This window comes from Denticeps clupeoides, chromosome 3, assembly GCF_900700375.1.
Source record: "Denticeps clupeoides chromosome 3, fDenClu1.1, whole genome shotgun sequence".
NCBI classification, from domain to species: domain Eukaryota; kingdom Metazoa; phylum Chordata; class Actinopteri; order Clupeiformes; family Denticipitidae; genus Denticeps; species Denticeps clupeoides.
In genome coordinates this window covers 9,267,829-9,292,604 of record NC_041709.1, presented here as the reverse complement: position 1 = coordinate 9,292,604, position 24,776 = coordinate 9,267,829, and the positions used below count along the sequence as shown (strand labels likewise).

Genomic DNA, 24,776 nt, shown 5'->3' with positions numbered 1-24,776 from the left:
AGCAACATTAGCCCGGACAGGGAGTTTGGCTGGAGTGAGACTGAATAATCCTGAGCAAAGAGACCAGCAAAACCTGGACTGGACTCTGAGCCATGGATTGCGATTCCAGTCTGGCCCAGCCACCGTTCCACGTTCTTACTTAATCTCGATCTTTTTTCCCTCGGAGGAAGTGTAAATAGAATCTTTACTGAGTTTGTGATTATCTATGAGAAGCTTTGAGATTAATAGAGTATGGATATTTAACATATGGATTATGGTCCATCCCAGGTTTTACTGCTGCACTCGATGGCGCTCTCATGAGTGTGATGGATCCTTTGTGAAGCTGGGGCTTATCTCCCTGCAGTTCAGCACCTAGCAGGGCCTGTGGCCCCAGCACAGCTGCGCTCACCCTAAATCCTGGCCCTCCACACTGTGCCAGAACAGGTTGATTAAAAAACTGGGCACAACCAGGAGCCACAAGCGTCAGAAGTAGACAGCCCCCCCCAAACCCCCCAGATTAGCCTTCATCCCACCTGCTCTACCAGGCGCCTAGTGCTGATCGTTACACTCACAGGCCCTTATAACGGAATCAGGGGGATGGGCTCTATATATCGCATGACCTCATCTGAGATGTGCAGAGCTCAGGAGATGAACTCCCACACTTGTATGATTCATGCCCACTATCTGTCTATTGATAAGAATGTGTCACAGTACACATACTTTTCTACCGTATCATTTCAGTCACCCTTACTTTGTGTGTCATGTTTTTTTTTTTTTATACAAAAACAGGACATTACAAGCTGAAATGACTGACCTTGACAAGATACACATTTGTTTAACAGTGAAATCATGTGCACCCCATCTAAGACAGTTTTTTTACAATAGTGCAACAAACAAAAGTTTTTTCTTTATTATAGTTATCATGCCTTCTTTATTTTAATAAAATAATTTCATATTTGAATTTTATAAGACAACTGCTGCACAGCACTTGACCTTAATGCAGTAAACCCACCCTGAAGAGCCGAACTGGCAAATGTTTCAGCATAAACATCACGCATCTGGACGGGGTTAACTTGATCTGGCGCTGCTTAGAAAAAGAGCATTATAACAGGATGACAAATACCCAGCTTAGACTCTGCTGAGGAACAAATCTCGGTGTTATGAGGCTTATGATCAGCACGTAAGCATATGAGACACGGAGACTTGCGTAGACGGGGGCTTTCCTGTACAGTCCCGGCTGAGGTAAATAACATGATGGCCTCCTGTGCTCAGGTTTTCATTCTCTATTTAAATATGATGAAATCATTTGTGATAATGTATCCTGGAATATGATGTCACAAGTTTCTTGTCTGTATTTGTGTGTTTATTTGAAATTATATTATAGGAGGAGACTCCTTGTGGCAGTGTGAGAACCGGGCGGTAATGGACTGCCAATGCTGATTGTCACTGTGGTGCCATAAAGCCACCGGACAGCCTCTATTAAGGCCTTTATGGCTGTGAATAAAACCCGCTGGTTGAGAACGCCAGCATAGAGAGTACCGGGGGGTCCTTAGTAGTTAAACCTGTGTGGTATTTTCTCACTCTGCATATAAACCTTAATAAATTAGTAATTGTAACATGAAATGTTAAACTAGAAAAAAAACAAACAAATAGAGACAGTTGTGTTTATGAATGCTGCTGTGTGGTTTCATTCAGAATTGTACCGCTTACAACAGTGCAGTGGTGGCCTAGCAGTTAAGGAAGCGGCCCTGTAATCAGAAGGTTGCCGTTTCGAATCCCAGTCCGCCGAGGTGCCACTGAGGAAAGCACCGTCCCCACACACTGCTCTCCGGGCGCCTGTCATGGCTGCCCACTGCTCACTCAGTGTGATGGGTTAAATGCAGAGGACAAATTTCACTGTGTGCACCGTGTGCTGTGCATCAAGTGACAATCACTTCACTTTAACAGATGTAGCATTAGCCGTTATAAACTATTTAAGCTCTGAACCAAATATGTTTTAGTATCATTGTGTTACGTAGGAGAAATAAAAGGCATTCTTCATCCTAAGAGTTGTATGGGTCACTTATATTCTGGCTCACTCCATTGTCAATGCTGGAATTTGTCCCATCTTTATCCACAAAATGGAACTTATTTAAATATCATCCCAATGTCTCAGGTCTGTGTGTGTGCATATAGTGATCATATACATGGATAAAAAAAGTTGAGTTCTTCAGTTGCTGTATAATAATGACATTTCACAAGATAAACTGGCATAACCTTTTAGTACATCAGTAGTCCTACTTATGTTAAGTACAAGAGTAGGTGTACTAGAGCAAAAAGCTAAATAAATCAAGTACACTGGAAGTGTAGCCTGTTTAGGCGCATAATTAGATTAAGTTAAATGGGTTAAGATGAGAGTTAGGTGTGGGAATACCCATGCTTCAGAAAACCAATTAACAAGCACCCTGGCCCCACATGTGCCTGTAGAAGTCTCAGGCATGACAAAAATTCTACACACGTAACATTCACCAATCACCACTAATGCACAGCAGAAAGGAGCGGTGCTAACTGGATTGTTGAGGGTGCAAATTTCCTAAGACGTCACAAGCCAATTAAATTTTTAGCTATTTTTGCCACTAATGGAGTAATCCATTTATTTTAAGCAGGCCGTCCATGTTGGCTCAGTAAGAATGTTAATTGTGACTTAACTGCTTATGCTTTGTGATGATGCTTCATTGTACTGTTCCGAACTAGTACTCTGGTAACTATAGCTGTAAATGCAATAGATACATATGATGGAGATATTGTACAGAGATCACAAAAAAAAAACAAGAAGGTGATTCAGGTCACCATATGAATCTCAAGCAAATATACAGGTATAATGAGCACTGGCTTCCATAGCAATTATACTGTTTCTTATAAATTGACATTGTGGATATAAAAAGGAAAAGGATGCTCAAAAGGAGGCTGTAGATTTATTAGTGTATTATACTCACAAGTACAACATACACCAAAAACCAGTCTAGGACATTTCCATGAGCTTTAAAAAAAAAAAAATCTATAAACAAAAGTAAGAAATATACAAACATATTAATACCAGGCAGAGAAAATAACAGCAAATTGGCTATTATTTTCCACTTGAATATACATCATTATACATACGTCCTTTGTCATAGTACAGATTGATTTTCTGATGCATAGATAGTCTCAACTCCACAGTAGAACTCTGTATCGACTGACATTACTCAATATATGATTAGAGCAGTTTAATTTCAAGGATGTCTGATCCCAGGGGAAAAAAATCTGGCAAAAACTGCAAGGTGGAGACGTTGCTTAGGTGTCTGCAGAATTGGATTTTCATTTGTTTTGCTCAAAACACCCGATCAAATTCTGACTGACTTGTGGTAGCAGGGTTTCTGTTCTGATTGGCTGGCTGCTGGGGCATGTGACTTCGCCTCCTGGGTGGGGCCAAATATTCAAACATGGATGTGTTGTGAGTGGAGAGCATGTTCTTCAGGTCAGAAGGCATTGGGTCAGACCAGAAGAAGTCATGATTTAGCGCATCGTCGCTGTCAGTTCTCTGAGTGGGATCCAACACAAGCAGTTTGTCAATCAAGTCCAAGGCATATGAGTCTTTCACATAAAACTTCAGCCGTTCCTTCACTTTCCTCTTCTGTCCTTTTGGCAGCTCCATTTTCTGATAGAGTTCATACTTTTTGTCCACCCCAGGCCAAACCTAGAAGACAGAATTGATATCTTAGGCTGAATTTTGCTGTATACATATAAACTGGATATCAAGTTGTCTAAAAAAAAAAAAAAAATTGTAATTCAATGCTGTTCTGAGTTTCATCTCTCTTGCTGGTCCAAAACTACACATGTTGGATATTACATTTTGACTAGAAATTCATATTGGAAACATGTATCTGTTACATTAACTTAAAAACACTATATTACAATTACTAGTTCCTTGTATATTAATGGTAGTGTAAGGTTATTTAAAATATCTCTGGTGACTTGTTTTTATACAAATTTTTACAATGCAGAAGACACATTCCAATATTGGGTGGGGCACCAAAAAGGCTAGGACGCCCCTGTTCATTTCCGGCTCGCTGTCAGTACCCAATCGCAGGCACGGAACCGATTGAGCGAGTGGTACGAATTGGGCATCGACACAGATGCTGCGTTTAGTAAACCTGGAAGTGTGCAGTGACTGGCGGATTACTGACCGATTGAAGACTTTTTGCTTTATTTATTGGTTCGGCATTATTTTTTAAACTCTATATATAACGATTACTTGTCCTTTTAATTATATTTAAGGCCTTATTTTTCAGAAACTCAAATTTAAAACTTTTTGAAGATCCATGGAAGCCCTGCCGTGCACTGTGCTCTCCCACAAAACGAATGCCTCGTGTGGCGAATAGGCGTGGTTTCGGGCAGGTGATGTGTCATTTTCATTTACAGCATTTATCAGACGCCCTTATCCAGAGCGACTTACAATCAGTAGTTACAGGGACAGCCCCCCTGGAGCAACTAAGGGTTAAGTGTCTTGCTCAGGGACACAATGGTAGTAAGTGGGATTTTGAACCCAGGTCTTACTACTTACTACCAGGCTACTACCACCCATTTTCACGAGGAGCGGATATTTCTGTGGTAGGCCACTATAATCAAAATCTCTCCCATTGGTCTAATGTATATTGCATACTGTTTACACCGCGCAGCCCTAACTACGACAACCAATTTCATGGGTGTACACTGTAGTATATAACAATGACAATCACTTCACTTTCAAGTGGGTGAGGACTGTGACCAGAAATCCAAACACTTACCTCGGGTGTGATGGAGCCACAGAGCTGACTGATGAGGGTTAGCTGGTGCTGCTCTGTGTTGCCTTGCATGATGGGACTCCTAGTCCACATTTCTGCCATGATACAGCCCCCACCCCACAGGTCGATGGGAGGGCCGTAGTCTCGCTCACCTGTCAATGTCAAAGTAAAGGTCCCAAGGTAAAGTCAGAATTTATTGCAATAACCTATGAACATATAGTGAATGTAATTTACAAAAGACACATGGTGTCTTTAACAAATATTAATTATAGGGTTATTGATCCATGCTGGATCCACACTTCTCACCCAAAAGCAATTCTGGTGGCCTGTACCAGAGAGTGACAACTCGATTGGTGTAACGGTTGCCCTGGCTGTTCTTGGCTAAGCTGAATGCTCGTGCCAAGCCAAAGTCTGCCAGCTTAAGTATGCCGTCTCGTGTGATAAGCACATTGGCAGCCTTCATGTCTCGGTGTAAAATCTGCGGAAGAAGCCAATCACATTAAGTCAGCCAGAATTAATGCACAATGACATAAATAGCACACTTGCTATCATTTCATAGTTGTTAACTGCTGACTCCATAAACATGAACAAAATAACTTTAAATCTAGAGATGAACAACGTTTTAAAAGAAAAACCTTCTTTTTCTTACACAGTAGATAACATCACCTGCAAATATCATGAAAATTAAAGAAAGAAGATGCCCCACCTTGTTTCTGTGTATGTAGTATAGTCCATTTAGCAGCATCTGCATGACTTTCTTGATTTCGGATAACGTAAACTTCACATTGGCATTACTGAGCAAACCGGCCAGGTCATGTTCACAGAAGTCAAAAACCAAGTAAATGCTGCCTTTGTATCGGTTGAACTGTGTAGCTAAAAAAAAGGGGGGGAAATCACTACAAATCCCTGAGAGGATCTTCCTCAGAGCAGAATTAAGAACGCAGCAACTTACCTTTTGTCCGACAAATCTCTATTAAATTCACTACATTTTCATGTTTCAGAAGCTGGAGAATCTTGATCTCTCTGAGAGCTGTGATGGGAAACTGAAGAAAAGGGTGCAATATTAAAATGCATTTAAAAAAAACACCCCCATTTTCACATTTTCAAAGCATAATTTGCATTAATTCAGTGGATGACTATATTTACCCCTTCTTTTTCATTTTCCATGAGAACTTTCTTCAGTGCCACCTTCTTTCCAGTCTGTCTGTGTTTTGCTTTGAAAACCTCCCTACAAGGAGAAATAGCTTCATTTTAATAAGAGCCAGTCAGCCAAGACCAAACCATTCGATTCCCATCACAATGCTGATAATAGTATAGTCACTGACAGGAGCTACTGTAAGATTCTGTTCAGAGACTATACTAAGCAATATAATAATATAAAGTGTGTGTGCGTGTATGTATGTGTGTGTGTATATATATATATATATATATAGAGAGAGAGAGAGAGAGAGAGAGATGTATGTGTGTGTGTAACACAATACATATTGTATGTCTACTTGTCGCTCTATATATAATATTTGTCTACATCACTTTTTACAATAACATTTGCTAATATACTGTGTTGGAAACACGCGTTCACTTCATTATACAAAGCAGTAAAAAAGGGAATCCACCATAACGTAAGACTGCGATGTTCACTGCGTAGTGGGTGGTAGTAGCCTGGTGGGTAACACACTGGCCTATGAACCAGAAGACCCAGGTTCAAATCTCGCTTACTACCATTGTGTCCCTGAGCAAGACACTTAACCCTAAATTGCTCCAGGGGGGGGACTGTCCCTGTAACTACTGATTGTAAGTCGCTCTGGATAAGGGCGTCTGATATATGCTGTAAATGTAAATGTAGAGGGGTTTACGGCGAAAGGTGGATATTTGGAACACAGCCACGGTCTTTGTCCCTGTCCTCCTACCCCAACACCCGACAAAACCCCCACAACACGACACATGGACAACAAACGCACCCGAAGGTGCCTTGTCCGATCTTCGCCAGCTTTTCATATTTTGAGAACTCGTCGCAGAAAGGGAACTCGACTCCGTCGTAATACTTGGACATGACTGCGACGTCCCGCTCCGGCCTAGAGGTGAAATGAGGAAAACACGTCTGAAGAACAACATTGAACTACGAAGCACTCGTTGAGAGGATAAGAGTCGCTCCAGACAAATAATGTGCCGCGAACTCTGGGGAGTCAAAAGACGGCATTCACCACTGGCTGTGGTTGATTAAACGCGCTAGAAATAAATTTATTCATACTTATCGCCGCCGACGGAGCTTCCGGTTTTGTCTCGCTGCATCCTTGCTCTTCTTCTGCGCCTCGGCACAGTCGGACGCGGGTAAAGGAAGCTCCAGTGCGCCCGCCCCCTGCCGTTAGGCAGAGGAATTGCAGATCCCAGAAACACATAAACGCGCGGGCCGTCCTTGCGTATAATGCGGCTAAGAATTCCGTTCGTCTTGTATGACCAGACACGCCTTCTACACGGCTACGACTTTCTCAGACAAAAATATTATTTACTACTTATATATAACCTGTGAGTATGAGGACCATGTAACATAATGGTGGGTGTTTACAGGTGCAGCTACGGGATACCCTGTTCAGGGTTCTTTTGCATCTCCTGGTTATTCTCTCAAGCATCAGTGCAAACAGCTCAAGTTTTAATGTGTAATTAATGCTGTATTTAAACTCATCTGATGTTACCTGGACATACAGAGGCATGGCACAACAGAAGATACAAGAATGAACAGGTTCTATGTAGGTAGATTAGTATTGCTGTTACAGTTAAATTGTACCAATGTTTGAGAAAAACTCAAATTAAAAGAAAAGGAGAAAGAGAGACAGAAGGGGGTCAGAGGAAGGCCAAAAAATTGGGGGGAGAACATCAATTTCCCATCTTACAAATGCCACCTTATGCATGATACCCCTAATATATGGATAAAGCAGCACAGTCGACATCTTTCCATTACATTATTTATTACAATGCCTTTAGAAGACAAGTACAACATGTCCAGGATTGGTCCGCCATTTTATGTGTGAACTGTTTCCGTTACATCCATTATTTAGTACTTAGCATAGGCCCAAACATCTTCGTGCCATCGGAAATGAGTCCAAAATGTTTTCTCTTACCAGTTATTTGTATAAACCGCATTTCAATTAGACACAAATTTCAAGTGTGAAGTGCTCTTTGGCTCAGATGGTACCTGATAACAATTCAATTTGTAACAATAAGTAATATTTTTTGGACAATAAATACCCTATAAATTAAATGAGGGACACTCTCATATTAACATAGCTAAACAGTATACGTGCACATGTTTCCTAAGTCTGATTTTCCACATTTTCCTCAGACACTGGTGAAAATGTACTCAAACAGCAGTTCCTACCAGGAGGTGTGGCATGGTCTCTGTGTACAGTTGCCTGTAATAAACCTCATCTGGAAAACCATCCCTGAAATGTTTTAAGTAACAGGAACAATTCCAGTTGCTCCATAACACCATTTGGCACCGCATTAACATTTAGTTACCGATAATGGTGTATTATAAAAGTAGCTGCTTTTAGTCACACCCACTGACCTCTTTAGGTCCAGTAAAATGCAAATGTGCACAAAGTCTCCTGTAAACAATAGTCTTCAAGTGTGAACATGCACGTATAGTACTTGCAACTGTAAGGCACTAAGAAGAGTGTTTAAAAGGTCACTACGAAGTGGAGAAAATGTTCTACACACTTCCTTTTTACTAAACACAGAAAACTGGCAGTTTGCTCAAATGTAGTGGCAAACCTCTACTGTTTGTGGTAAGACACTGCAGTTTCACATCAAATCTCCATTCATAATTTAAGAGACAGAAGCAGGGTCCAGATGCTTCAGAACTCCACCTACGAGGTGGAGGCTTCCTGTGATAAGAACGTGGATCTCAGCTGCTTCCCTCAGTGATGCTGCCTTATCTGCTACACATGATGTGACTGGGATGACTGTCTTGGCTGGGTTGGTCAGAACTGAGTCCCTTCCCTGGGTGATCCACTGGAGGGCGCTGAGAATGCAGGGAAACACCAGCGTTTCAGTCCTGAGCTCAGCCACCAGGGGAAGATTGCTGGAGATCAGCAGTTCGGCCGTGGCCTTCTCCTCCTCTCCATTCAGTACTCTCCAGCTCTGCTGGTTGTCCAGGCAACGGGTCAGCATGCTCTCCACGGACACGTTGAAATTTTGTTGGTCTGCCAAAAGGGGCCAGGTTGGAGAACATTAGCATATTACTGCCCACCAGTGAGAGAACCTTCTCCCTTTTTCTAATATAGTGACACAGCTGACAGCATTATCAGCACTTCCTCACCGGCGTTACATGTAGGAATCGTCTCAGTGATGTTTGGGCAGAACACAGCAAAGTCAAAATGGCATGGCTTGGGAGGAAAAAAAAAAAATCATGCAAAGATATTATTTTAACAGAGCAAAAATTAAAAGCACTACCATGACATGAAGTAGAGTATTGGAAAAACAGTACAACAGTTTCAAAATGCAGCTTGCCCACTAGTTGGTATCTTTACATGAACTGCATTTACATTACTGCAGGGTGCAGTAGCCTAGTGGGTAACACACTCGCCTATGAACCAGAAGACCCAGGTCCAAATCCCACTTACTACCATTGTGTCCCTGAGCAAGACACCCTGAGTTGCTCCAGGGGGGGACTGTCCCTGTAACTACTGATTGTAAGTTGCTCTGGATGAAAGCGTCTGCAAAATAATGTAAAGTAACTTCCCATTAAACTCACCACAAGCAGCTTGAGCATGGCGGCACAGTCTCTTTCCCCTGTGGCATTAAAAAGCAGTACTCTTAACACAGGACCCCTGTGAACATATAAATATAAAAGAGAGAGAGAGAGAGGGGTTTGAAATATAAGAGAAAATTGTAAGGTGAACTGTCTGCCTCATCAGAATGAAGGGTTGCTTATGCTCCTTCTGGATGAACTGTGTCTGTAGTGGAATACTTGTATTATCAGTCTTATTCTTGGAATCTATCGCCTACTTTTGTCATATCAATGGCCAAAATGACTACCTGCTTGCATGACAGGCAAATGTAAATCCAGTAATTAGACAAAATAGGTTCTGTACCCCGCACTTCTCTCGTGCTGAGCAGCTGCCTCACTGAACCAGGGCACACAGGCCTGCATGCTGCGAGTGGTGTGGGCTCCATCCAGGAAGTATGTGACTCGTCCATGCTTGAGAGTCTGTGTTCGACCCGGCCACTCAGTGTCTTGCAGTCCTGGTATTAGGAGCATATAATAAAAAAAAAATATATATATATATATATTATTATTATTATTATTTTTTTTTTTAATGAATACAAATCTCTAATGTCTCGCTGAGAACTGTTGATCTGCTGAAGGTAGGCTGACCTTTAACCATGCCTGGACTTGGCTTGAATCCATTAGCCTGTATCAAACCTTTGTATTCTGAAGCAGGTTGGAGACGCTTATCTGTAAGAAAGAGGACAATGTTTGATTCCCATACCATAGCAGCCATATCACATAAGAACAGGAATACATAACACTAGAAGTTCTAGAAATTACAGCCATGTTTTAAATGCACATTTATAACAACTAATCAAATTTGGTGCTTTAGGTTTTCACAGTTTAACTACCATTTTACACACAGGCCCAGAAAGTATGCGAGTACAAATGCATGCACATAGCCAATTGAAAGCATACCTGGCAGGTAGCGGCGTTGCAGCCAGCAGTGACTGAGCTGCAGGGCCAGGCTGGCATTGCTGTGCTGGTGTTGCCCTGCCAACCCCAGTCGGAGCGGCCCGTCCTCCACCTCGTACTCATCCAGCTCAGGACACACCGAGAGAGAGCACTGGCAGACAGACAGGAGAGTATAGACGGATGGTAAACAGGATGTTGTAGTGTTAAAAGACCGCAGTGAAATTGCACATAGGATTTGGATCTGGGGAGGGTGGCTCACCCCAATCTCCTCTGCTTGCTGCTGTAGAACAGTCATGGGCGCCTCTGGCTGCTTTACAGTGAAGGCTGGAACTCCTGGCTGAATTATGAAATAAGTAAATAGCTGTGGCTCTGATGTAAATTATTGTAATATAAACACGGACTCATTTTCTGTGAAGATACAACACAACACATTTTTACTCGACCCTGAAAAAACTGAACATCACACAAGGGTTAAACATGGATAAAACAGACAACCTTAAAAATCCCTGCTTTCTGCCAGGCTATTTTCTCGATGGTGTCACCCAGAATGCTTGTGTGGTCGATTCCAAGAGAAGAGATCCCACAGACCCAGGGTTTCCTGTAACACCAGACAATTTTAACACATCAATGAACCTTCTTTCCTTTTTTAGTGTGTTTTCTTGCATGGGTTTGTTTGGGCTTGCATATGAAATGCACATGCAAATAGTGAGGGAGACCCTATAAACATGTAGTGCAGGTGACTCTCTCATGGCTTCTGGTGAATGTGAGCTGGGGAGTCATGCTACTGGGTGGAATGAAAGGGTTAAAAGCATGTACAGCAAGAGAATGCATTGGTAGATAAAGTGCGCATGACATCCAACTGGCAACTCTAGTTGCTCTCAAGTGAAAATGCAAGTGGAACCCCCCCAACACCATCACAATTATGTGTTCGAGAATTTTCAGTCGACTGACCTGATTATGTTTGTGCAGTCGTAGGCTCCACCAATCCCTACTTCAATTACTGCCAAATCTACCTACAAAACAAGCACGGCATATTAACAAAGGCTGCTCTCAGCGGTCAACTTTTGGCCGTAGTGAATCGCCCATAGGAGTCAGGTCAAACCCACCTTCTCCTGCAGGAAGACATGGAATGCCAGGATTGTGAGAAAGCGGAAATAGGCAGGCATTGATCCTCCATGGGCATCCTAAAGAGATACAGAGCTTGTTAAAGAGTACAGCATCTACATTGGGATGCCTTTGAAAGGCAGCCTTTGAATGCCATGGGATTAAGTGAAGACTGCATGTCCTCACATGACCAGACAAACCACCATAAATACACTGCGCAAGGTCCGACATTTACCCATAAACTCGTTAGCCAGTTCATGAAGAATAGTGACAGGCTTAATATGAAACACTGTATGTTGCATTACAAATTCCTTCCCTTCCTTTAAAATCTGAATTGAGAAGAGTAAACAAACATCTGTTGCAATTCCCATGCCAGACCAGACACAGGCATCGCTTTCCCTAAAACTTTCTTAAAGGCTTTATGCAATCCATGAATCAATCCATCCATTCCTACCTTGGTCTCATCCAGTCGCCCATAGACCTGCCAGAAGTATTTGGAGAAGAGGTCCTTGCTGATGGGTTGTCCGTCAATACGAATTCTCTCCCTGACTTGCACTAGATGAGGCGAGCTGGAATTCACACAAAAGATCAGATCAAGAAAAACAGCTTGACTAAGAAGAGCATTTTGATGGCGAACAACAAATTTCAGCCAAACAAGCAATGGAAGCCCTCACTATTCAGACCAAAACCACTGATAATAACTCAATGACAATTGCGAAATAAACTCCACCTATTACTTTTTCACAAGATTCTGCATTGGTCATTAGTCAAAGCAGACTGTGGCGTGTAAAGTCCAGCAGCGCTGAACCCTTGGTTGTTAACTAGCAAACAAAGGTGCCTTACATAACTCAGACAGGCATTTCACACAAGAGGGACACGTGCATCCCCACACACACACAACACACAAACTACTCCTATGTGATATTATTACGTATTGAATGTGTGCGCTACCTTACCTGTAAAATCCAGTACGGAAGCCATAGTTCCTTAGAATCTGCTCAGTAAACGCACACGTTGATCCCTGCAAGACGTACAGTAATCGTTCATGGCATGCAGTGGACAGATCTGTATACATGCGGCCCACAGTCCACAAGACCTCTACCTTGCCCTTTGTTCCAGTGACATGAATAATGTTTAATTGGTCGAGCTCCTCAACCTGAACAAGAAAGGACACAGAAAAGACACAAACAACTGTGGTTGATCGGAGTATTCCACAAAGCAGTGGTTCTTACTTAACTTGGTTCATGTACACTTAAAAGTTACAGGTCCTGCATTATTTAAAAAAAATGAACAAGGTCAGAAATGGACATTTTAGCACTTTCCTCTCACCAACTGCATTCCCTCAGGGGCAGTATCGTATTCTCTTCAAGAGCACAATGGAAGTATCAGGAGTTGTTAACGTGTAAATTAGTGTAAAAAGTGTAACTGGCATCAGGCGTCCACACAACAAGCCACTCCTCGCAACGACCCAGCATTACAATGGCCATCTATCCGGAGCAGCATTTTGAGCATTATACACATGTGGTGGTGCACGTCTCTGCGGCAGCATACTGACCATAAGCCCCGCTCGCTGAAGGTATCCTTTCATGGCCTGCAGCTGGAGCTGGGGGTGGCCACGCTCACGCCTGACCTGCTCCAAAGCACTGGCGTTGGTCTGAAGGGTGTTGAGGGTGCACACCGCATCCTGGAGGAGCAAATCCACAGTCTGAGCACCACTCCTCTGAAGCCAACTGCTGTTCAATTTCATTCGGTCACTCAGAGCCCTGGTACAGTCGGCTCCCTGCAGCATTTCTTCTCCACAACTCCCCTTATCCAAATAACTGTGTCATTTGGCACGGACAATGCCAAAGTAATGTTGTATGTTAAAAGCCAATAGAACACAGAGCACATAGGGGGTGGACCGTCTTTTAAAATGCAGCCCAACTGCCCTCCCAATGGTTTCGCAATATTTAGTTAATCGTTAGCTAGCTTTAGATAGGTAAAAGAAAGATGACGGACAGACAGACAGAGTTGGTAAACATGCTCAACTGGAGAAACTACTACCAATGTTACACTTCAGGCAACCAGGACACAAAGCAAAACCTTTTGCTAACATGATTGTTAGACCACAAAGACCCAGGTTCAACCCCCACTTACTACCAAGGTGTCCCTGAACAAGACACTTCACCCTGAGTGTCTCCAGGGGGGACTGTCCCTGTAACTACTGATTGTAAGTCGCTCTGCATAAAGGCGCCTGATAAACGCCAGGCGTGTAAATTCGCGCTGCTGTTCCACAGACCCGCCGCTGGGGGGCGACGTCGAGCTCTGTTGACAGACGCGCGTCAGTCCGCCGCCGCGCGCGAGAAGAAGCGCGCGCCAGAGCGGCGTCACGTGTGCACGGTGGTAACGTGAAACGAAATCACCAAAGCAGTAAACTGACCGCGAGGTTAATACGTAATACATTTTAATGCGTCCACCGGCCGCTTCAATACCAAAGTCAATTTTTTTTTTTTTTAAATATACATCAAGCCTATTAAAAAAGTTAAATAAAGGCCAACGATGCGCCGTTATTGTAACCCAGCAGTAGTAACGACGGCCGCGCTACTCCTCCTCCACCTGCGTGGCTGATGCAACGGTGGCGCCCTGCGCCCTGCACCCACCAGCCCGGGGGGGCTACACGGCCGGCCGACGCTACCACCGCGCCTCCGACCCGGAGAAGCGCAGCCTTACTTGATAGTCCATCCTCGGGAGGCGGGGGGCGGCTCTGGCGCCGGAGCGTTTGAACGGCACCTGCGCGAAGTCTCTCCAGCTCCCGTGGCGCGGACACGGCTTGAACACGGAGCAGCGCTCCCACACGCGGGAGAGACGGACCATGCTGCAGGGGCGGCCGCGCAGGAAGTGTCCTGTCAGGGGCGCAGCCACGCCTCTCCTTCAAACCGCATGGGGAGCTTTTACTTTTATTATTATTATTTTTTTAAAAACACATTCTGGCGCAGCAACGGAAATGTTGTATGATTCACAAAGCGCAGTCGCGTGTCACGCGTGTTTCCGTCCGTCTGTCTTTAATTCCACGCGTCCGAGGAACGACCGACTCGTTGCTGCTCCTGCGCGGGGAGAACTGGCGCCACCTGGCGGACGTGGAGCAGAACCGCCAGCCACGCACACGCGAGTGAAAGTGTCACGTCCACATCCACGTCCACGTCCACCCCCTGCTTTATTTAGGCAAATGGTGGACACGCGAGTCTGTCACTTTCCATAGCCGAGCCCCCCTTTTATCCATGCTTCATTTGGGCTTCATTTGGGGTGCACCATGCAGGACAGGCGAGCCCTACAGAGGGTGTACCAAGCTCCCTGATCTTCAGAGAGAATGAGGAGGAGCTTCTTCCCTTAGGCTATCCCAGCTCTCAACAACAACAACAATACATAGAACTCCAATACACTCCAGCTTTCACTTTTTTAATCACGCTGAACTCTTTGCACAAAATCTTGGCGCTTTTTTTCTCTTTGCACAATCTCAGCTCTTTTTACTTATTTTTTTTCCACTCATTTGCACACCTTCACCCTACCTGTTACACATATTTTATGTTAAAGATGTAAAAGTGTAATATTTGGTTATGTTTGCAATATTTGCATATTGGTTCATTGTATACTTGCAACATTTGCAATACTGTGGTCTCAAAAAGCATTTCACTGCATATCATACCGTGTATGACTATATATGTGACAAATAAAATTTGAATTTGACTTTATTTAAAATGAGATGGGGTGATAGTAGCCTAGTGGGTAACACACTTGCATATGAACCAGAAGACCCAGGTTCAAATCCCACTTACTACCATTGTGTCCCTGAGCAAGACACTTAACTCTAAAGTGAAGCATTCTGGCTGCCCTTTTTTCAGGATGTGAGGGCAAATATGCAGCAGATTCTGCATGGAAAGAATTCATCAAGCTGACCGCACCCAACAAGCTCACAACAAGATAAGATAAGATAAGATAAACCTTTATTAGTCCCACAAGTGGGAAATTGCACTTGTCACGGCAGAAAGTGGACAGAAGCAGAAGGTAATAGCAGCAACAACAGAGGTAATAGCATCACAAAAAATAAGATAAATATGTATGTCCAAATTTACAATTTAAACAGTTAACAATTTAACAGAATGTGCCAAAGTGTGTGTGTTTGTCTGTGTGTGTGTGGTCAGCTGTGAGGTCATTGTTATAGAGTCTGACAGTGGTTGGAAGAAAAGATCTTCTGATCATCTCCTTCCCACATCGTGGGTGCAGTAGCCTGCCACTGAAGGAGCTGCTCAGTGCTGTCAGAGTTTCCTGCATGGGGTGGGAGATGTTGTCCAACAGGGATGACAGCTTAGCCACCATTCTCCTGTCACTCACCACCTCCACTGGGTCCAGAGGGCATCCTAAAACAGAGCTGGCCTTCCGGATCAGTCTGTTCAGCCTCTTCCTGTCCCCAGCGGAGATGCTGCTACCCCAGCAGACCACACCGTAAAAGATGGCTGATGCCACTACAGAGTCATAAAAAGTCTTTAGGAGTGGCCCCTGTACTCCAAAAGACCTGAGCCTCCGCAGCAGGTACAGCCTGTTCTGCCCTTTTTTATAAAGTGCATTAGTGTTATGAGTCCAGTCCAGTTTATTGTTCAGTGACAAGTGAATTTCCAGATAAAACATTTCCCATTAACTTCAAACAAATAGCAAACATATTTTTGTTCACACAAGTGCTTTCTGTGGAAACAACACATTCCATGGAAGTCAAGATGATTATAGTCTGTGTGTAAATAGCATCATTAACCTACTGGATTTTCTGGATTTTCTGCTTCCAGAGAGTGAAGAAATCGGAGTGGACTCTCACTTTAATTGTCCTGTTTTGTGTAGCTTGGTTAAATAAAGGACTGTGGTAGATATATTTAAGGTGGGAGGGACAAACTGTTGCAATATTTTAAGCACAGTGTTGTCTGGATGTGGTGTCAAATATTTACTATTATTTTATTTACTTTATATTACACATTACATACACTTATACATACACTTATATTATATTTTAACTTCTATTATACTGTATGAAACATTGTTCTATATGTATTACTGAAAACTGTCACGCCAACTGTACATTTGGTGCTTTGTGTTGAATCGATTTAATGTTTATTGTTTTTTTTTTTATTTCTTATAAATTTTGTGTTGTATATTTCTTATATTTCCTTAGTTTTTACCCTTTGAACTTTTGGTCACTGTACTTAAACTTACAGACAGATTGTGTAACTGTTTATGTGACAATAAAGAGCTTGGAATTGTTACCCGATGAAATATTTGGCATACACTGTATATGTACAGTTTTTAAACAAAGTTTCACTATGTGATTTTTTTTGGTTTAATTTCTTTCTGGCTCTTTGACAAAAAGGAGAAAGAAAGCAAGGGAACCATTTGTTCCCACATGTGATGTGCTCTACATTCACTGAACCTTTTTTTTTCTTTGAGGCGGAGCATCGGCTATATATTTCAGCCCATCAGCAGCTCTTCTTCATTTTTAAGCTTACCTGTATGCATGCCAAGACACTGAATTAGCTGCAATTTCTTATTGCTTGAAGCTACCAGACAAGTAACAACAATGGCGGGTGAGTCACTTTGTTTGGGCTTTCTGGGGTGAAAAATTGCACATCATTAATAAAAAAAATCAGATGAAGACATGGCTGTTAATAATGGAATTTCTATGCGAATGTAGAGAAGCTCCAAATCAGCACATTTTAGCCTCGAGTCCCAGTGGTATTCTGCATTTGCCAATGCAGATGTCACTTTAAAAGGTTCATTAATTAGAATAACAATTTATGACAGTTTCAGTTTATGACAGCTTGAATGGCAACATGTCTAGTTTGACTGGATACATTTCTTTGATATGTCTGCATGAAAAACTGTAATCAGCGTATGAAATCCACAATGTTCCACAGCCAAATCGAAGATTCCTACAAAACACACTGTATAAAAATATAAATACATATCCTTAGCATGTCGTTTTTGGGACTTGGGAATGTCTCCTCTTTTGTTTTGCTTGCCTTGCTTTACGATTAAATTAACATTTTCATTAACTTTAGCCTTTTTCTTTCAGCCGACGGTGATTTTGAGAAGGAATTCCTGGATGCTCACAATACCTACCGGCAGAAGCATGGCGCCCCACCACTGACCATGAGCAGAGAGCTGTCCAGATCTGCACAAAAGTGGGCTGAAAAGCTGCTGGCTGCTAAAATTCTGAAGCACAGTGATACAGATGACGGGGAAAACTTGTTCTATGCGTCTAGTTCTTCACCCAAAAAATATTCTGGTAAACATTAAGTTATGGACTGGATAATTCCTGTTTTGAAATATGATTGATTTCTTATTGAAATATGAATATTCATTTTAAGGCTCTTTACACCATAGTCTTCTGATATCACTTTCTGCTTTTCAGGCAACGAAGCAGTGGACAAATGGTACAATGAAATAGAAAAGTACAAATTCAGTAGACCTGGATTTCAGTCAAGCACAGGTTCATCTTCTTATTAAATATAAATCATGCACTCAAAATACATCCATAGCTTCTTCTCAACACCCTCTGGTGTCCACTACAGGTCACTTCACCCAGGTTGTGTGGAAGAGCAGCAAGGAGCTGGGCCTGGGGGTTGCTACTGATGGACGTACAATAATTGTGGTCGGTCAGTACCACCCAGCAGGCAACGTTACTAATCCAGGGTATTTTCAGGAGAACGTCTTACCGGAAGGAACTCCTGCAGACCCAGTGAATAAAGGTGGTATGTAACAAATACGTTTTTATTTTCAACTGCTGCGAACACACTCACATCCAATAAACAAACAGAAAGAAATTGCACTTAATCAGCTCTTTCTGTAGCCAATGTGAACAGAAATCCAAATAATACAAATAAAGCAATTAAACCTTAAACAATCAGTTAATTCAATCTACTCATGTCCCATCAAACAAGAGCAAGAGGAGAATATTTTTTTTTAGCATACTAGAGACAAGGGCCCCGAATTCTCCAAAATTCATTGGTGGAAACCTCCTAGACATACTATTTCTTACCAGTTTTATAAATAAAATAATGTCCCTCAAACAATAAGCTTGAGAGAGAAGAATTGAAGACTTTCAATAAAGTAAAACAAGCCTCTTGGCGAATGAAGAGACAAAGACAAGAGCATCTCACTTGGATGTGGAAAGAGAAAATAATGAGGAAAAGCAATTATAGTTTTTAATGAAGATAGTAAAATGAAAACATATCAGCTACCTCATCCTTGCTGAATCAGTTTAAACCTTGAGAAACATCAAATTTTATCAGAGGAATCTTTTTAATTGATGAATTTCAGTTTCTGTACCTTTTACGACAAGGATGCACATTATTACTTTTATATATGGAGTTTTTGAGCATTGAATTTTTTCCTCTGTTGCATGAATTAGCTGGCAAGCCCCAGAAAGACAGTTTGGACCCACAGGGAAGAGATGGTAAACTTCAGCCTTCCAGTGGAAAAGGTGACTTCAGCAAATCAGCACTAAATGTCCTTGTTTGTTAAGTCAAAGTGGAAGTTTCCAGAATATGTTGGGATCAACAGCTAAACAGGAATACATGGATAATAAGTTAAGCAGCTAATGACACTGTACTGGTGAAGTTCATTCACTCAACATCAGTTTGTTCTTTGAAGATATCGTCGCACTTGACACCCTTAATGATGGATATTTTACTAAATGTAGTGTGACATTTACATCCTACTGGTTTATTCTTCATTGTAAACTTAATGTTTGATTATTACTCTGGAGTAATATTTTATCAACTATCTACTGAAGTGTGAACCCACTCCAGTGTGAAAAGTTCATATTTGACCAAAAACTTTCATGTGAAAAGGTTCATTATTTTAATACTTGTTCCAAATTGGTTTTCTTTAAGAAGTTTTCATGTTAGACATTGATCCTGCCTACAAGCTACTAACTTATTCAACCTTTAGTTCTGATTCAGTTACTCAAAGACTTTTTTTCGGTTCTCCAGCCGACGGTGATTTTGAGAAGGAATTCCTGGATGCTCACAATACCTACCGGCAGAAGCATGGCGCCCCACCACTGACCATGAGCAGAGAGCTGTCCAGAGCTGCACAAAAGTGGGCTGAAAAGCTGCTGGCTGCTAACATTCTGAAGCACAGTGATACTGATGACGGGGAAAACTTGTTCTATGCGTCTAGTTCTTCACCCAAAAAATATTCTGGTAAACGTTAAGTTATGGATTGGATAATTCCTGTTTTGAAATATGATTGATTTCTTATTGAAATATGAATATTCATTTTAAGGCTCTATACACCATAGTCTTCTGATATCACTTTCTGTTTTTCAGGCAACGAAGCAGTGGACAAATGGTACAATGAAATAGAAAAGTACAAATTTAGTAGACCTGGATTTCAGTCAGGCACAGGTTCATCTTCTTATTAAATATAAATCATGCACTCAAAATACATCCATAGCTTCTTCTCAACACCCTCTGGTGTCCACTACAGGTCACTTCACCCAGGTTGTGTGGAAGAGCAGCAAGGAGCTGGGCCTGGGGGTTGCTACTGATGGACGTACAATAATTGTGGTCGGTCAGTACCACCCAGCAGGCAACGTTACTAATCCAGGGTATTTTCAGGAGAACGTCTTACCTGAAGGAACTCCTGCAGACCCAGTGAATAAAGGTGGTATGTAACAAATATGTTTTTATTTTCAACTGCTGCGAACACACTCACATCCAATAAACAAACAGAAAGAAATTGCACTTAATCAGCTCTTTCTGTAGCCAATGTGAACAGAAATCCAAATAATACAAATAAAGCAATTAACCCTTAAACAATCCGTTATTCAATCTACTCATGTCCCATTAAACAAGAGCTAGAGGAGAATATTTTTTTAGCATACTAGAGACAAGGGTCCCGAATTCTCCAAAATTCATTGGCAGAAAACTCCTAGACATACTATTTCTTACCAGTTTTATAAATAAAATAATGTCCCTCAACCAATAAGCTTGAGAGAGAAGAATTGAAGACTTTCAATGAAGTAAAACAAGCCTCTTGGCGAATGAAGAGACAAAGACAAGAGCATCTCACTTGGATGTGGAGAGAGAAAATAATGAGGAAAAGCAACTATAGTTTTTAATGAAGATAGTAAAGTGAAAACATATCAGCTACCTCATCCTTGCTGAATCAGTTTAAACCTTGAGAAACATCAAATTTTATCAGAAGAATCTTTTTAATTGATGAATTTCAGTTTCTGTACCTTTTACGACCAAGATGCACATTATTACTTTTATATATGGAGTTTTTGAGCATTGAATTTTTTCCTCTGTTGCATGAATTAGCTGGCAAGCCCCAGAAAGACAGTTTGGACCCACAGGGAAGAGATGGTAAACTTCAGCCTTCCAGTGGAAAAGGTGACTTCAGCAAATCAGCACTAAATGTCCTTGTTTGTTAAGTCAAAGTGGAAGTTTCCAGAATATGTTGGGATCAACAGCTAAACAGGAATACATGGATAATAAGTTAAGCAGCTAATGACACTGTACTGGTGAAGTTCATTCACTCAACATCAGTTTGTTCTTTGAAGATATCGTCGCACTTGACACCCTTAATGATGGATATTTTACTAAATGTAGTGTGACATTTACATCCTACTGGTTTATTCTTCATTGTAAACTTAATGTTTGATTATTACTCTGGAGTAATATTTTATCAACTATCTACTGCAGTGTGAACCAACTCCAGTGTGAAAAGTTCATATTTCACCTAAATATGAAAAGGTTAATTATTTTAATACTTGTTCCAAATCGGTTTTCTTTAAGAAGTTTTCATGTTAGACATTGATCCTGCCTACAAGCTACTAACTAATTCAGCCTTTAATTCTGATTCAGTTACTTAAAGACTTTGTTTCGGTTCTCCAGCCGACGGTGATTTTGAGAAGGAATTCCTGGATGCTCACAATACCTACCGGCAGAAGCATGGCGCCCCACCACTGACCATGAGCAGAGAGCTGTCCATATCTGCACAAAAGTGGGCTGAAAAGCTGCTGGCTGCTAATATTCTGAAGCACAGTGATACTGATGACGGGGAAAACTTGTTCTATGCGTCTAGTTCTTCGCCCAAAAAATATTCTGGTAAACATTAAGTTGCACTGGATAATTCCTGTTTTGAAATATGAATATTCATTTTAAGGCTCTATACACCATAGTCTTCTGATATCACTTTCTGTTTTTCAGGCAACGAAGCAGTGGACAAATGGTACAATGAAATAGAAAAGTACAAATTTAGTAGACCTGGATTTCAGTCAGGCACAGGTTCATCTTCTTATTAAATATAAATCATGCACTCAAACTACATCCATAGCTTCTTCTCAACACCTTCTGGTGTCCACTACAGGTCACTTCACCCAGGTTGTGTGGAAGAGCAGCAAGGAGCTGGGCCTGGGGGTTGCTACTGATGGACGTACAATAATTGTGGTCGGTCAGTACCACCCAGCAGGCAACTTTACTAATCCAGGGTATTTTCAGGAGAACGTCTTACCTGAGGGACCTACAACCCCAGCAGAGTTGGTCCAGCGTTTCAAGGGGTTGAGGGCCTGATTTCCTGATTGTGTGCACCTAATCTTCAGTGTAAAAATGCAGCCTCATTATGTTTAGTCTGTTTAGTTCAAATAATTTTGTGTATGTATGTGCTTGTACCCTGATGTTAATATGTCATAGTATGTATGTATTCAGGACAGTGATGCTGTGTCCAACATTTACATTTGTATTGACATTTTCATTCACATTCTGTTTTATAGGCACTCCTATATTTTCTATTCTAATATTTACATTTTATGGCATTTATAAGACGGCCTTATTCAGAGTGACTTACAATCAGGGACAGTCCCCCTGGAGCAACTTAGGGTTAAGTGTCTTGCTCAGGGACACAAGGGTAGTAAGTGGGATTTGAACCTGGGTCTTCTGGCCAGTGTCTAACCTACTGGGCTACTACCACATAATCTAGGGTTCTTCTGTTTTGTCATATATGCTCTTTTTTCTCCATTAAAACATTGCAAGGCTTTGGATTTGTTAAGTGTTAATATTTACAAGGCTTAAAAAATAAGGTACTAATATCTTGATGACAGAGAGTACAGAACACCAACGGTCTTGTGGCGTGCAAGTCTCAACGGGTCAGGGCTGTTTGGCACATGGGAGAGGGACGGGTGTGAAGTATGTGGATGAATTTAATGTATCTGACTGGTCCATGTTTTTTCATTGTCAATAGATGGATTATTTTTGCTTCCAAATTTAGGGTCAATATATTGCAGATTTACAGATAAACTGAGAATTACAATCTTACACACATAGGGTTTGGGAGACAGGCAGAATGAAAAAGAAGATAATTTTTTTTAAACACACTGACAAAAAATAAAGCAGATGATTTCTCATACCGCAGGTTGCAACCTGTTGACAGGTACATAACAGGGTTTTGCTCTGTGATGAGTCATATATAAATTTTCTGCTGTATTGTAAGTCAGGGAATTAATCATTGCTGTCTTTTGACTGTGGGATATTATTTTTGGTGGCCTGATTTAATTTCAGTTTTAGTTTAATCTTTATCTTTATAAGTCTTTGTCACGTCCAGACTCATTTTAGTCTAAATTGGTGGATACAACGTTTTAGAAGCAAGCGTAAGCAGGGCTCCAAATGCCACTTAATTCACAAGGTATGAGCCTAATAAAGAAATCTAAAATTCTTACTCACTTTAAGTGACTTAAAACAGATTTTCTGCAAGAAACCTGTATGCGTAACAGGGTTCCGGTAAGATTGAAATGTCCATGGGTGTCTGAAGTGTACCATACAAGGCCAGCGCTATGTGAGACCTTTCCAGTGTCAGTAACAGCATTCATTTCCTGGTGGGCAACCCTCGTAATGGGAGAGGCAATCTTCAAGGGGGACAGAATGGGCTAAGGCCCTCCGCTATCCTCGTCAGCAGAATACTGCTGTGAGAACACATACGATCTCGGCCGCTTGTGCTTACCTGGCCTAACTGCCCATTCAGTGGTTTGCAAAACTGAAATGGGTGAAAACGAGATGAAAATTGAAACGTTTTGCCTGCCAGATATACTCTAATCATCTCGAAAGGATCCCTCCAGCTGAGGGCGCCATTCCCCAACGCAGCCACCAGTAATTCTCGATTACTCTCGGCCTCATCAGATTGTATGAGAAAAAAAAACAGGATGAAGAGGAATCATGGGGAGAACAACAGGTAATTCCTTACAACATCATAACATGGTAAGATGTAGACATAACACACCACAGTAATATTGTGGACATCTTGTGGAAAAGCTCCAAAAAATGTCAATTTTTCCCCTTGGGTTAAAATGTATTGGGATTTGACTGAATTCATCATGTCTACTTGCCCAATGGGCAATAAAACACCCGAAATATTTTGCGTTCTTGAAAAACAATAGACACACCATAACACACCATAGACATAATTTTGTAAATATGAAAAAACATATCTTTACAAATTTGTAAAGATTTACAGATATCTTTACAAATATCTTTTGGCAAATCTAGAAGAGTAGCTTTTCTGACCATTGAAATGAACGGAGATTTGACTGGATTCACCTAGTCCAAGGCAATAAACTTGCCCAATTGGCAATAAAAGAGAACAATTTTGTAAATTATGGAAAAAAAAGATTAAACCTATACATGTTTTGGAAAAGCTCATCATTGAATTCACAGATGTTCACTTGCTCAATGGGGGAAAAAACTCCCTAAATGTCATGTATTTTTGAAAATATTGTGCACACATATATCTTTACAAAAGAGACCACCAACGCTGTTTTGTTTTTTAAGATTAGAACGTTAAAACAAATGAATTATAAAAACTAATACCTGTAGACCAACCCAAAACAAGTTTACACAACTAAAATGACTGAATTTGCCAATAATTATCATTATACTAGAAATAATATGAGCTTTTAAGAGCAGAACATGAACACTTCATCTGCATAGGTTCAAGTATATAGATATTTCAAACACATGAGGTTTAGGGCTCACCAGTGGGGAACACCAGAGAGGTTGCTGCTTCCATGTAGTCATGGCCAAAAGTTTTGAGAATGACACAAATGCTGGTGTGTCACAACGTTTACTGTTTCAGTGGTTTTAGATCATTTTGTCAGTTATTTCTGTGGTGTTACGAAGTATAATTACAAG

General features: G+C 41.4%; 3 protein-coding genes across 4 annotated transcripts; 1 reads left to right on the top strand and 2 right to left on the bottom strand.

Annotated features, from left to right (window-relative positions):
• Positions 1 to 2,914: 2,914 nt before the first annotated feature.
• On the bottom strand, positions 2,915 to 7,082 carry cdk9 (cyclin-dependent kinase 9 (CDC2-related kinase)). The gene is made up of 8 exons (XM_028972986.1): positions 7,030 to 7,082; positions 6,740 to 6,853; positions 5,928 to 6,009; positions 5,734 to 5,824; positions 5,488 to 5,654; positions 5,088 to 5,259; positions 4,785 to 4,933; positions 2,915 to 3,694 (listed from the first exon to the last, which is right to left on the bottom strand). The coding sequence occupies exons 1-8, from the start codon at positions 7,068 to 7,070 to the stop codon at positions 3,329 to 3,331; spliced, it is 1,182 nt and encodes a 393-aa protein (XP_028828819.1). The 5' UTR covers positions 7,071 to 7,082; the 3' UTR covers positions 2,915 to 3,328.
• A 483-nt stretch (positions 7,083 to 7,565) lies between these two features.
• Positions 7,566 to 14,887, bottom strand: fpgs (folylpolyglutamate synthase). The gene is made up of 15 exons (XM_028972970.1): positions 14,278 to 14,887; positions 13,124 to 13,252; positions 12,671 to 12,724; positions 12,525 to 12,589; positions 12,023 to 12,137; positions 11,571 to 11,648; positions 11,416 to 11,477; positions 10,960 to 11,062; positions 10,724 to 10,801; positions 10,468 to 10,615; positions 10,156 to 10,236; positions 9,872 to 10,022; positions 9,532 to 9,607; positions 9,097 to 9,163; positions 7,566 to 8,980 (listed from the first exon to the last, which is right to left on the bottom strand). The coding sequence occupies exons 1-15, from the start codon at positions 14,419 to 14,421 to the stop codon at positions 8,604 to 8,606; spliced, it is 1,728 nt and encodes a 575-aa protein (XP_028828803.1). The 5' UTR covers positions 14,422 to 14,887; the 3' UTR covers positions 7,566 to 8,603.
• A 2,193-nt stretch (positions 14,888 to 17,080) lies between these two features.
• On the top strand, positions 17,081 to 22,633 carry glipr2 (GLI pathogenesis-related 2). 2 transcript variants are annotated; one of them, XM_028972972.1, is made up of 12 exons: positions 17,081 to 17,171; positions 17,660 to 17,872; positions 17,999 to 18,076; positions 18,159 to 18,338; positions 18,998 to 19,069; positions 19,581 to 19,793; positions 19,920 to 19,997; positions 20,080 to 20,259; positions 20,916 to 20,987; positions 21,492 to 21,704; positions 21,807 to 21,884; positions 21,967 to 22,633. In XM_028972972.1, the coding sequence occupies exons 1-12, from the start codon at positions 17,165 to 17,167 to the stop codon at positions 22,167 to 22,169; spliced, it is 1,587 nt and encodes a 528-aa protein (XP_028828805.1). In that variant the 5' UTR covers positions 17,081 to 17,164; the 3' UTR covers positions 22,170 to 22,633. The 2 variants fall into 2 exon arrangements, with proteins under 2 accessions (XP_028828805.1, XP_028828806.1); XM_028972973.1 differs by lacking the exons at positions 17,999 to 18,076; positions 18,159 to 18,338; positions 18,998 to 19,069; positions 19,581 to 19,793.
• The last annotated feature ends 2,143 nt before the right edge of the window (positions 22,634 to 24,776 follow it).

Excerpts from the sequence above, each read along its gene's own strand:
- cdk9 (XM_028972986.1), bottom strand. The coding sequence starts at position 7,070 with ATGCAGCGAGACAAAACCGGAAGCTCCGTCGGCGGCGATAA. Across the intron at positions 6,854-7,029 it reads AGCTCCGTCGGCGGCGATAA|GCCGGAGCGGGACGTCGCAG; the intron begins GTATGAATAAAT and ends TTTCACCTCTAG. Across the intron at positions 5,655-5,733 it reads AGAGATTTGTCGGACAAAAG|CTACACAGTTCAACCGATAC; the intron begins GTAAGTTGCTGC and ends CCTTTTTTTTAG.
- fpgs (XM_028972970.1), bottom strand. The coding sequence starts at position 14,421 with ATGGTCCGTCTCTCCCGCGTGTGGGAGCGCTGCTCCGTGTTCAAGCCG. Across the intron at positions 13,253-14,277 it reads TCCCGAGGATGGACTATCAA|GATGCGGTGTGCACCCTCAA; the intron begins GTAAGGCTGCGC and ends TTGCTCCTCCAG. Across the intron at positions 10,237-10,467 it reads GCAACGCCGCTACCTGCCAG|ATAAGCGTCTCCAACCTGCT; the intron begins GTATGCTTTCAA and ends TCTTTCTTACAG.
- glipr2 (XM_028972972.1), top strand. Across the intron at positions 20,260-20,915 it reads AGACCCAGTGAATAAAGGTG|CTGGCAAGCCCCAGAAAGAC; the intron begins GTATGTAACAAA and ends TGCATGAATTAG. Across the intron at positions 21,885-21,966 it reads TGGATTTCAGTCAGGCACAG|GTCACTTCACCCAGGTTGTG; the intron begins GTTCATCTTCTT and ends TGTCCACTACAG.